This window comes from Protomyctophum bolini, assembly GCF_963924005.1.
Source record: "Protomyctophum bolini genome assembly, chromosome: 1".
In the NCBI taxonomy this organism is placed as follows: Eukaryota; Metazoa; Chordata; class Actinopteri; order Myctophiformes; family Myctophidae; genus Protomyctophum; species Protomyctophum bolini.
Window position 1 is genome coordinate 19,383,073 of NC_137862.1, and position 13,281 is coordinate 19,396,353.

General features: G+C 41.5%; 1 protein-coding gene across 1 annotated transcript in view; it reads left to right on the plus strand.

Moving 5' to 3' along the window:
• nhsb (Nance-Horan syndrome b (congenital cataracts and dental anomalies)) overlaps nt 1–6,312 on the plus strand; it is a gene marked incomplete at both ends in the record, with an annotated part of 70,709 nt that extends 64,397 nt beyond the window's left edge. Inside the window, 3 exons of the mRNA XM_080769734.1 lie at nt 138–543; nt 1,758–1,881; nt 5,670–6,312. Coding sequence (XP_080625860.1) covers nt 138–543; nt 1,758–1,881; nt 5,670–6,312 — 1,173 coding nt within the window. The remainder of the gene's footprint in view (nt 1–137; nt 544–1,757; nt 1,882–5,669) is intronic.
• Nucleotides 6,313–13,281: the final 6,969 nt, after the last annotated feature.

Genomic DNA, 13,281 nt, shown 5'->3' on the forward strand with positions numbered 1-13,281 from the left:
AATGATATATACCTGATATTTTCCCTTTTTTCTCTATTTTTTTTACATTTTCAAAGAATTTACCACTAAATAAAAAAACGATTATCAATTATTTTTTATAATGGAATCAATTGATTTAACTGTTGGCACTTCTACAGCAGAGAGAGCCACCAAGGGCTGTGTGTGCCAGGCATCTCCCATGCCTGAGGGCAGACCACCCGCCTCCCCCGGCGTACGAATTTGCTGGGGCATCCCACTCAGACATTGGGGTGACTCACTCAACCCACTCAGACTCAGGGCCCTGGGCGAGTTCAGCCAAAGTGCCTGCTACCACAGCGGAGACGTCAGGGCCCTGGGCAAGTTCAGCCACAGTGCCTGCTACCACAGCGGAGACGTCGCACCCTTATCTAATCAGCGATGCACGAGAAGGAAGACACGACGAACAGGAAGAGGAGGAGGAAGTGACATCATCAGGTGCCACCAGAAGTGCCCATCATCATCAGCAAGTACACGAGGGCAGAGATGACTCCACCACTCCTGACACCGAAGACTACTTCAGTAAAGGTAAACCTTTAAGCAGCGATGCACCTCGCATTCCCGTGGTAGACCAGGGGTTCTCAACGTTTTTGGCTGAGGACCCACAGTAATGTGTTGGCCATGTGCCCGCCCCGCCCCTCTCCCCACCCCCAATACAAATTGACCGCTACAATAAGCTTAATAATAGAGAAAATACATCATAAATAAATACTGAAACCAGATATAATCATTAAGGAAATTGTATGCATATAGTACTGTGTGTACTATGTAAACTCTTAATTTCCATTTTCCAGCCATTAATTAGATTTTTTTAAATATATATAATCTGGAGACCCCCCCCCCAAAATAATTTGTGCCTTTGATAGTATCAAGTGAAGATTGACTGGAAAGAGGGAGTGAGAGAAGGGGAGAGACATGCAGCAAAGGTCGGCATGAACGGGACTCGAACAGTATTGATACTTTGACTTAAGTACAAAATATCAGTACTTTTTCCATCACTGGTTACACAAAGTATAACATGCGATAGGTATGATGATGCCTCCCACTCCCAGTATAACATGTGATAGGTATGATGATGCCTCCCACTCCCAGTATAACATGTGATAGGGATGATGATGCCTCCCAGTATAACATGTGATAGGTATGATGATGCCTCCCACTCCCAGTATAACATGTGATAGGTATGATGATGCCTCCCACTCCCAGTATAACATGTGATAGGTATGATGATGCCTCCCACTCCCAGTATAACATGTGATAGGTATGATGATGCCTCCCACTCCCAGTATAACATGTGATAGGTATGATGATGCCTCCCACTATAACATGTGATAGGTATGATGATGCCTCCCACTCCCAGTATAACATGTGATAGGTATGATGATGCCTCCCACTCCCAGTATAACATGTGATAGGTATGATGATGCCTCCCACTCCCAGTATAACATGTGATAGGTATGATGATGCCTCCCACTCCCAGTATAACATGTGATAGGGATGATGATGCCTCCCAGTATAACATGTGATAGGTATGATGGTGCGTCCCAGTACAACATGTGATAGTGATGGTGCCTCCCAGTATAACATGTGATAGGTATGATGGTGCGTCCCAGTATAACATGTGATAGTGATGGTGCCTCCCAGTATAACATGTGATAGTGATGGTGCCTCCCAGTATAACATGTGATAGGTATGATGGTGCCTCCCAGTATAACATGTGATATGGATGGTGCATGTTGCAGATTCCACTCCCAGTGACAATTCGCTCTCCCCTCTGATGGACGACACCAAAGTGGACGATGACATCATTTTCACGTCACCCAGTAAGACCCGCACGACCGAGGATCTGTTTGCTATGATACACAGGTAGCGTACTGTTTGCTATGATACACAGGTAGTGTACTGTTTGCTATGATACACAGGTAGCATACTGTTTGCTATGATACACAGGTAGCATACTGTTTGCTATGATACACAGGTAGCATACTGTTTGCTATGATACACAGGTAGCATACTGTTTGCTATGATACACAGGTAGCGTACTGTTTGCTATGATACACAGGTAGCATACTGTTTGCTATGATACACAGGTAGCGTACTGTTTGCTATGATACACAGGTAGCATACTGTTTGCTATGATACACAGGTAGCGTACTGTTTGCTATGATACACAGGTAGCATACTGTTTGCTATGATACACAGGTAGCGTACTGTTTGCTATGATACACAGGTAACGTACGGTTTGCTATGATACACAGGTAGTGTACTGTTTGCTATGATACACAGGTAGCGTACTGTTTGCTATGATACACAGGTAGCATACTGTTTGCTATGATACACAGGTAGCGTACTGTTTGCTATGATACACAGGTAGCATACTGTTTGCTATGATACACAGGTAGCATACTGTTTGCTATGATACACAGGTAGCGTACTGTTTGCTATGATACACAGGTAGTGTACTGTTTGCTATGATACACAGGTAGCGTACTGTTTGCTATGATACACAGGTAGCGTACTGTTTGCTATGATACACAGGTAGCGTACTGTTTGCTATGATACACAGGTAGCGTACTGTTTGCTATGATACACAGGTAGTGTACTGTTTGCTATGATACACAGGTAGCATACTGTTTGCTATGATACACAGGTAGCGTACTGTTTGCTATGATACACAGGTAGCGTACTGTTTGCTATGATACACAGGTAGCGTACTGTTTGCTATGATACACAGGTAGCGTACTGTTTGCTATGATACACAGGTAGCGTACTGTTTGCTATGATACACAGGTAGCGTACTGTTTGCTATGATACACAGGTAGCGTACTGTTTGCTATGATACACAGGTAGCGTACTGTTTGCTATGATACACAGGTAGCGTACTATTTGCTATGATACACAGGTAGCGTACTGTTTGCTATGATACACAGGTAGCATACTGTTTGCTATGATACACAGGTAGCGTACTGTTTGCTATGATACACAGGTAGCGTACGGTTTGCTATGATACACAGGTAGCATACTCTGTTTGTCTCTACCTGGGGTGTGTGTGTGTGTGTGTCTGTCTGTCTGTGAGCAGCTAATCTCTGGCACCGTTGAGCCGAGCGTTGGGAAACCTTTCCACTGATACCACACATATCATGGGTGGTAATATGGTATCAGTACTCCTACAGGTTCTGTCCAAACATCACGCTAATTAGTACATCTCTATAGTTATTACCGTGTGTGATCAAGACATGTCATGTCTCAAATCATGGATGCAGTGTTGGATTGTTGCACGCACATTCCCATAGAGGCCATGGAATAAATTGCCTCATAGTGGCGATAGCAGAAAATATTTTGGAGGCCCGGGCCAAAAGGCTGAACTTAATTATGCATAATATCATTTGACTTTTCAATAATATCTTTATTGATTTTTACATTTTATGACAAAGACAAGACAGAAGAAAAAAAAAACACAAAAAACAGACAGCTCAGCTCAGGACACAGTTACACATATACCCATTACCTACATCGAACCAAAAGATTAAATACAAAAATAATATACAAATATGGACACATTCAGTTTGGTGCTTGAAAGTCTACATGGGTTAACAACTCCCCAGAGAAAATAAAATAAAATAAAATAAGATATGCATAATATAAAACACATACCAGTAGTCACATATTACAAACAAAATAAAGTGAATAAGCAAGGAGGAATGATAAATCTATCCGTCAAGGTTAGTGGTATCGCTTCTGTCCAGGAACCCTATGGTCAAGGTGGTAGCTAACTGAGGGCCAATAAATCGCAAATATGGGTCCCATATTTTATAGAAGGCGTGTGTTGTGGAGCGTAGCAGGCAGGTTAGGAATTCCAATGGCATGCACTGCATGATTATTTTGTGCCAATCTTTTTTTGTTGGTGGTTTCTCATTAATCCAAGACAACAGAATATTTTTCCTAGTTCCTAAATGAAGAGATTAAACCTAAAATGTATGGAACTTGTTAACAATCTTGTCATCAGGCAGCCCAAGAATCAAACACATAGGTTCGGGTTCAAACTCCATTGAAGATCTCATTCAACTGCTGCACGATACCCAACCAGTATCGTTTAATCCTATGACATGACCATATACAGTGAATATAACTTCCCTCTTTTTTTCTTCCCTCTTCAGTTTTACACTTAAGACAGAGAGGAGATAAGAGTAGGGTTCATTTTATGGCGAAGGCTAGGTGAGATCTGTAATCGGTGTATGGTTCTTAGCTGAATCGACCAAGCTCTATTACACACAGAAAGTTTTTTGGCATTTTCAAATATTTCACACCAAACCTCGTCTGTAATTTCCTCTTAGCATCTTGTGTGTCAACAGTTGTTTTGGATCTTAACATGCCATACAGAATACTTATAAACCCTCTTCTAAAATCCATTGTCAGCACTCTCTCAATTGGAGAGGTAGTTGAATTAGTTGATAGTGTTTCTGTTGTGCGTCTGAGAATGAAATCCCTCTGTAACTGCTCCTAAACCATCTTCATCTGGTGCAGAAATAAGACAACGTCCCAACTGATATCACAAGGGCTATTTATTTATCCCAAGCGACAACGTGAAAAACTGCAAAGAAATCACATCTTTTTTAACCACAATTAATTATTACCACACATTATGAATGCCCTTGACAGTCAGTCATGCTGTCCTTTTAAATGTCCATGAATTGTCCATATTCTCACAATGAAATGTCCACATGTCACAAACAAATACACGATACAATGGCAACTTTTACAGACACAAAACAAAACAACTGAGAACGTACCGTATGCGCCTTCTGCACAGACTTTTAGGAGTTCAGTTAAGTTCTTGTTCTTTTTTATATTATTTTCTTTCTTATCTTTTATGGAGACTCTCTGACATGAAAGAGCTTCTCTCTTCACCTCTGCTCTGTTTGTTCTACCCAAACCCAACAGGTGATTGAAATGAGGTGATTAGCTGCTTAGGTGAGCCTAATTCAACCTGCCCATGAAACAGACAAACAGACCACAAATACAGAGCACAGTAGATGGCACTATCTCACCATGCATTTACCATACAAATACCAAAATATACAGTTTGTTGCCTGAAACAAAAATACAATTTACAATATGCATTTTCAGAAAAATAAGCAAAATAAAATATTACAGCATAACAGCATATATACAACATTTCTTTGCTGTTGTAGGATCTCTGAGAAACAAGAGATTCCGGAGAGGACAATCACACTGTGCAGTTTCAATATCTAGCCAATAAATAAAGCAATAAAGCATAATGGGATTTAACTTGTCCTCCTGCGAGGAAGTTTGGTAATCATCTACCGTGTTGTGGAGCTGCATGCTCAACTGGGCTTCATTCACAGACGTTGTCACCAATAAATCCAAAAAGCATTTGAGGGTATCATACGCAATTCACGTGAATTCACGTGAATTTGCACGTTGACGTGCAGATTGCGTGCACTGTGAGAATACATGGGCTTCAAAATAAAAGCAATGCGGTTTTAGTCCACCCATAAGGTAATGAAAGTATGTTTTATTTTATAATGATCAATTAATCAAATAAGCCAAATACGGTACAATGCCCAGGTCTGCAGTAAAAGGTGTGTTTTTGGATGACTGCGGTGCACTGATGGTTTCTCAATTCCATTCAGATCCAAGAGGAAGGTCCTGGGCCGTAAGGATTCTGGAGACTTGAACGTGAAATCTCGTCTGTGTCCTGCGGCGCCGGTGGCCCCCAGCGCTGTCCCCGTTAACGTCATCCCACCGGCCCCTCCTCTGACCATGGCGGCAACCCTGGCCACTCCTGCCGGGTGCCAACGGACCCCGGTCCCCATCTACCGCAGCGCCAAGAAATCCAGCACCTCCAACGAAGAGTTCAAGCTTCTGCTCTTGAAGAAAGGGAGTCGCTCAGACTCCAGCTACCGCATGTCGGCCACGGAGATCCTGAAGAGCCCAATCACCCCCAAGTCCCCTGGGGACCCCCTCCAGGATGGACCCTTCAAGCAGGCCGAGGAGATGCCCTGCTCTCTGGGGGGGCTGCAAGAGCCCCCCATATCTGGCCTGGAGCCAATCCAGATCCCCGGCCTCTTCCCCAGGGCCAACGCCGAGAGCTTCACTCCAAAAGCCTTCCCCATGTCCGCCGCGTCTAGGCAGGGACGTTCCCGGATACCCCCGGTGGCCAACAGCAGCCGCTACAGCACACGTAGCCGCCTCTACACGGCTCCCATGCAAGCCATCTCGGAAGGCGAGACGGAGAACTCGGACGGGAGCCCCCACGATGACAGATCTTCCTAGAAACCCACCTGATCAGGACGCTATGCCACCTGCTTCTCAACCTCTGGTCCGGGGACTATCGGCGGTCCAAATGGACCACGTCTGTAACTCTCAGCATTAAATAAACACTGAGGATTTTACAGGGCTTGCACCTTGTTGAGAATCTAGTAAGTACTAGTACCCCTAGCTTCATATGGCCACATAACCCCATTTTATTTTATTTTATAAAATCTCTGGGTCCCCAGTATTCACTGTAAAATCCTCAGTCTTAACTCACAGAGTGTACACACTGTCAAGAGTTACAGGGGTCTATTTGGACCCCTGGTAGTCCCCGGACCGGACGTTGGAACCAGTGTCCTAGAACCCAGCTGATTGGACCACTATGCTAAGCCCTGCCTGAAAACCCTGATGGCGTCCAACTCTACCACTACCATCACTGTCTGCTTCCTGCGGGACGCAAAGGGAAATATGGTTGCTGTCGGGCAGAAACCCCTTATCTCCATATTTTTGGTTTTTGCGTTTTTTCCATAAATGTAACGCCCTACTTGATCACACTACAGCGTCACACAAAGGCACCAAAATTAGCAGATCCACAAGCTCGAAACGTGGCGTGTTTTGAGCTGAATCCAGTTTTGGACATGAGGTTTCCACCCGACAGAGACAATATGTTACAGCTCATCAAATGGTGATACAGCAAAATATTTAAACACACACGTGAACACACACCACCTCACCCCCGACCTCCCCCAAAGACCAATCTCTGGATCTGCTATTCTATAGGGTGTCAAACAAGGTGTTTTAAAAAGATCGAATCGCCGAGGGTTATAGCTTACACATACGGTAATGTGTAAAAGAATAACTCTGTTAAGAGAGCAAGACTTTTTGAACATGTCTTTTTTTATATACAGTATCTCCCAAATGTTTGGTAAATTATGATGTGAAAAAAGAGGGAGTATGAACAACCTGCGTGTGCATGTAGGGGAAAATGGGAAAACCCACTGTTATTTCTACTTGTGTTCTGTGTGTGTGTGTGTGTGTGTGTGTGTGTGTGTGTGTGTGTGTGTGTGTGTGTGTGTGTGTGTGTGTGTGTGTGTGTGTGTGTGTGTGTGTGTGTGTGTGTGTGCGCGTGTGCGTGTGTGCGTGCGCGCGTGTGCGTACGTCCCTGAGGAACACAAATGAAAATTGTCTCACCTTTTTGGTGTCCAAAGCAGAGGGTCAGAGTTGAATATCCAATGTCCATGTTCAATATCCCCCCCACACCACAAGGATTATTGTTTGGTTCTGGATGCTGTTACCATGCAGGCAGTGGTGGAAGTACTCTTCTTCTTTCTTCTTCTTCTTTTTTTTTTTACTTAAGTAAAAGCAACAATACCCACAAGGTATTGTGACATTGCTGCTTCTACTCCACTAGTGGTACCTCAGAATTGTACTTAAGTACACTACTTGAGTAAATAATACTCAAGTAGTGTACTGAAGTACATATTATGTACTTGGTTACTTTCCACTACTGCATGTGGGGCAATCTCTACCACAACTCCACCTTTATCCCCATCTGCATTGGTTTAGAGCAGTGGCTCTCAAAGTGGGAACTGCAAAAGCAGTTAAAATAATTATCATCAAAATCTCTAGGCTATTTAAAGATAGTCGTGATGTGACGTGTTGGGAGCTTGCAGATTTGTTATTTTGGAAAATGTGTGACAAATCTTGAAAATTTGGGAATAATCTTATGGTGGTCCGGTCCCTGGCACTAAATCGTTTCAACTGGTGGATCTGCGTCTAAAATCCATACAATACAAATATATAAAGTTTGGGAGTCGCTGACTTGAACAAGTTTGAGAACCACTGGTTTAGAGAGTCAATTTCGCTGATCAGATCATATATTTCTTCTCATAAATTATATCCAAAATTGGTAACACATTGCATGTATTTTTGTAAAAAAAAAACGCACCATTAAGCAGACATGATGATAAATCCCTAACATGTTGCATGATCCATTGTGGAAACATCCCCAGTACCCTGGTTTTTGACATTTTTGTGGTTCCTTTGAAATGTAAAAAGAAAACACAAACGCACAAAAGAAATACTCTTTCATGGATCTTGGTGAGATTTATACCACACATACAGCAGAGTCTAAAGAGCAGGAGAATCGCAGTAAAATCAGGACTGTTAATTTAACTGTAAATGGATTAAATGCACACTCTGGATTTTACTGTCAGGTTGTTTTTACAAGGGGAACCATTTGTCAGAAAATACACTACAACAGCTTGAGTTTAATTTATTTGAGTTAAAATGCCATCACGTTTAACCAAGTAAAACATTTTACCCTTATGGGTGTTAAGTTAACAGAGGATTTTGATGTGCACTAATTCTGGACAATCGCTCAGTGGCCTTTCTCTGCTAGAGATGGTAGTCAGTGTGGAGCATTTAGCAGTCCACAAACACACACACACACACACACACACACACACACACACACACACACACACACACACACACACACACGTTTAGCAGAGTGGCTCAGAGCCAGTGGTCTGGAGACCAAAAGCCTAATATCACCTCTATTCAGGGGGCAATTAGTCCAAACCACACCAAAGGGTCGGGTTGGGACAAAACGGTTTTTAAGGTACACCACACCAATGCAACTCTGCAGCATAAGATGCGCGAGAGACCCGGGTTTGAATCGTGGGCTCGAAACCCGGGTGTAACACACGCACGTGCACAAGTACATACATACGTAGCCTACATACATGGACCTAATAACCATGTTTGAAAACATTGTGTGTCATAGATGAAGTGGATATAGGGGATGGGGCGCCAGGCACCTTTTAGTGTACACAGCAAGAACACTTAAGTTTAGAGGGTAGTCAATCAGTTCTGCTGAGTGTGTGTGTGTGTGTGTGTGTGTGTGTGTGTGTGTGTGTGTGTGTGTGTGTGTGTGTGTGTGTGTGTGTGTGTGTGTGTGTGTGCGTGTGTGTGTGTGTGCGTGTGTGTGTGTGTGTGTGTGTGCGTTGCCCAATTTTCCAAAAAAGAAAAAGAAAACACCTTTTGCACTTCATTGTGACATTCAAGAATATTCCTTGGAAAAAAAGGAACAATATATCTTATAATGAAATTGCGTATGTATATTTGTACTGAATATAAAGTCATATCTATATAAAGTGACGAGCAAGAAATTTTATAGGGAATTGACCCGAGTGTAGCAAAGAAGAACATATATGTCTTAATGGCCGTTCACATCAAGCTGAATAACTTTAAAGATATCGTTTACAGTACACCACACCACAATTTCAACAAAGACGACATTCGATATCACTTACCATTGTCTTTGTTAAAATTGGATATAACAATAACTATAACAGTATTGGCCATGGTTATAATTACAGTACAGTGCTTGGTGTGAGCGTCCGTTTAGTGACATCTCGTCCTCATTTGTACTGACCCAGTAGCTAGCTAGACAGATGAGAGCTCCTCCCTGTTGTCAGTTCACCGTTTGCTTTACCCTCCTTTCATTTCATATATTGTCACGTAAAAACAGTGCTGGGCAGTAACTAGTTACAAAAGGAACGCAATTATTTTTTGTTTTTTTTGCTGAACATAAACATGTTTGAGAACCACGTGCATAGAGAGACTCTCCGACCACACAGCAGTCCAACGAAAAATGTCCTGGAGAAGAGATTCTCCATCTTTCCAACTCTAATGACCAATGTCGTGTGTACAAAGTCCACATTTAATGTCATGACAAACTGAAAACCTACTACACACACTTCAATGGAAACCATTCAATGTATTCTGTGAATACTTCAGCAAGTATATTACTGTTTATTTGTAAATTTGATAGATAGATAGATAGATAGATAGATAGATAGATAGATAAAACAAAAACACCACTGTTTGACACTCAGCGATTCTGAATTGCAGAACTGACACTGTGTAGTACAGGGAGGGTAAAAAAAGAAGAAGCTGTGAACTGATTACTTAGGAATTAGGATTTGAACATTCACCATTGACCCATATCGCTGAAGGGCACTTGTTCCTGTTCATTGTTTTATTTGTCGTACTTTCTATCGCATGCAATAAGTGAACGGAAAAACAAACAAAAAAATAGAAAAGAAAAAGGACCCCACCATGTCATTTATTTTGTACCTGAGGGATGTCTCCAAAACCACAAAAAAAAGAAAAAGGAAAAAAAAACAATATTTGTATTTTCAGTTTCCAAAAATGTCAAGTTCAATAGTGTGTTCTGTAGAAAACTGTCTGGCAAAAGCCTAACTTATGCTTCTTCACACAACGGTGTGGCGTGCTGAAAATAGCAGACATTGAGTTTGCAAATCTGCTATTTGGGGCACGCGACACGGTCATGCGACGAAGCATGAATCAGGCTTAACTCTGTTTCTGTAAAGTGGTATGATCACAAACAGGGGTTTTATCTTGTACTGTATATCTACTCACATGGACAATCAAACGGAGGCGTCTTAGGAGCCCGTGTAAAGAAACTTCTAGAATCTGTTAATGTGGATCTAAGCGGCTTGAATCATTGATTCAGAGTTGCAAAGTCTTTGCTGGAGCCTGTGGAAAGTGTTTGGGAGTGAGAGAAATATTTTCCAGGAAAAAACTACTGATTGACTATAAAAGAAATACATATCTGGACAAAAATCTCTTCCAATCTCAGTGGGATTTTACCTGTATGGATGAAATAAAAGAAATTACCAATAAGACAAAGAAATATCCATTTAGGACCCAAACTGGTGGGGAAAGAAACCCCAGTGTCTTTACTTTTCACTTCAGTCACTGCTGAATTATTGAACTCCCATTAAAAAACATACTCAACCTATTGAAAAATAATTACTTTACTCTGTATGGTGGATATACATTATATTGGATGGATTTACATTATAAATGACGGATTATGACTATGAAATTCAATTTCAGGTCAAAAAAAGAAAGTATTTTGAAGCACTGATATACTAAGAATTTGTTTAGTGTCATATTTCCTTACTGCACCTGGCGTGGCTGCTATGGGAATATTTTAAGACTGTTTCCTTTATTTTTAGTCACAGTAAACACCTCAGCTGTAGTTTATCCATTTGTAACTTCTGAGAGGCTACAAATGTAACCATTTGTTACATCTCAGCGACTCAAGAGTTCAATTAACCCCAAACCAAGGATCAAGGGAAATCATTAAACTGCACAGAGGGATCTCTCCACTAGGTGGAAGTGTTTTGCTTCTTGCAATCCTCATGCCTTCTTTAACATCAGATTTCCTTTGTTAAAAAGCCTGCTGTCTCTACACAACTTCGATATGAGTGTGAGGAAACCGTATTTACTTTTTCCCAAAGGTGTACAGTATGGAATAACACTAAACAGACATTAAAACATATGAAAGAACAGAACAATTATAATATATCTAACAAATTGAAGACACGATGTAACTGTCTATGTATAAGACACTCCACGGTTAAAACTAGCTAGGACTTAACAGATTTGAATCACTTTTGTATTTTTGAATAAAACCTGTAAATACGTTTTTAAAGGGGAAAAGGTTGCAAATTCTTTCTTTTGTAAAAAAATAAAATAAACAAATAAAAAGAAAAAAAAGAAAAAGGACAAACGTTGTTTTTCAAAGTTTACATGATTAATTCCAAGCCTTTGTATATTTTTGAGCTGTGCGACACCTTCAGTCTTGTATTTATTTTTTGGGGGTATAACATTGTGAAGATTCCATTAATATATATCGTATTCATTTTAACAGCTCATCAGGCTTCTTAGTAACTGTGCATAGAAAAAGCCAATAAATGTGATTGCGTTGAAATGGACTGTCTGCTTGCCTGACTGCTGTTTTTCTCAAGTTATAGTGCACTTAGCTCTGCTCCATAATGCGTTCAAAAGCATTAGAGCTATGGACTAGAGCTATAGTGTTATGCCATAGTGTACTGTTAATGCACTGAGGGATCTCTACACTAGGTGGCAGTGTTTTGCTTTTGCAGTCCTCATGCCTTCTTGTAGCTATGGACCAGAGCTAGGTAAGTGGTATATATTTTGTTAAATAGCTGTATATATACTTTACAACTTCACTAAACTCTCTGAGCAGACTTTCCAAATGGTGCATACGCTGCAACAGATTAAAATAAACAGTGAAGTGTGTTGTGCCAGATTTTGTGAGAGAAATAAGCAACCAGGTCAAGGAAAACAAGCACAAAAGTGACTAAGCAGTAAGCACTTCTGCACTTTAAACAGAATACACAATCGGCTATAGATGCGACGAGTTGTGAACTTGCCTAAATCGGCTATTGGGCTAACACAGAAGCCCAAAGTGGCTTATATGATAGGCGGATATGGCAACACTGGGGGTCATCGTCAGTTTGAACCGGCTTGGCTCTGGCAGAACAATGATTCCTATTGAGCTGTCACTCTCCCTCAGTAAGACATCAATGATCCTTGGAGAAAGGCTAGACTGAATGGTGTCTCCAGTCAATGATAGTACAAATGTGCAGATATGGAGTCAGACAGGCTCTACAAGAGAGGGCAAGGCACAAAAATGCAAAGGGCATGACGGGGGGGGGGGGGGGGGGGGGCTTGCTGCTAGCTGGTCAAGAGGTGTGTGTGTGTGTGTGCGTGCAAGAGAGAACTGGAAGCTACCATGGTGACTTTGTATTGGAGGTCCTTAGGAGTCCCTAGTAAAGGTAGTTATAGCATCACAAATTCACAATCATTTAAAGTTCAAGTGATTTCAAGTGGTTTAACTGTTAAACCACTTCAACCCCAGCATCCATACAAGTACAGAGTGGTTAGCCCCTTCAAAGCTATTTTATACTTAAGCTACTTGTTTTAAAAAATAGCTAAGTTGTCGATCTGCAATTTTTTCTAAACAAATCTGAAAACACTATAAAGTTTGATGATCATGCTGAAGACACAAATCTAACGGGGGTCCCTGGCACTGAATCTTTTAAAATGGGGGCCTTTGACATCAAAATTCTGGAGAACGACTGATGT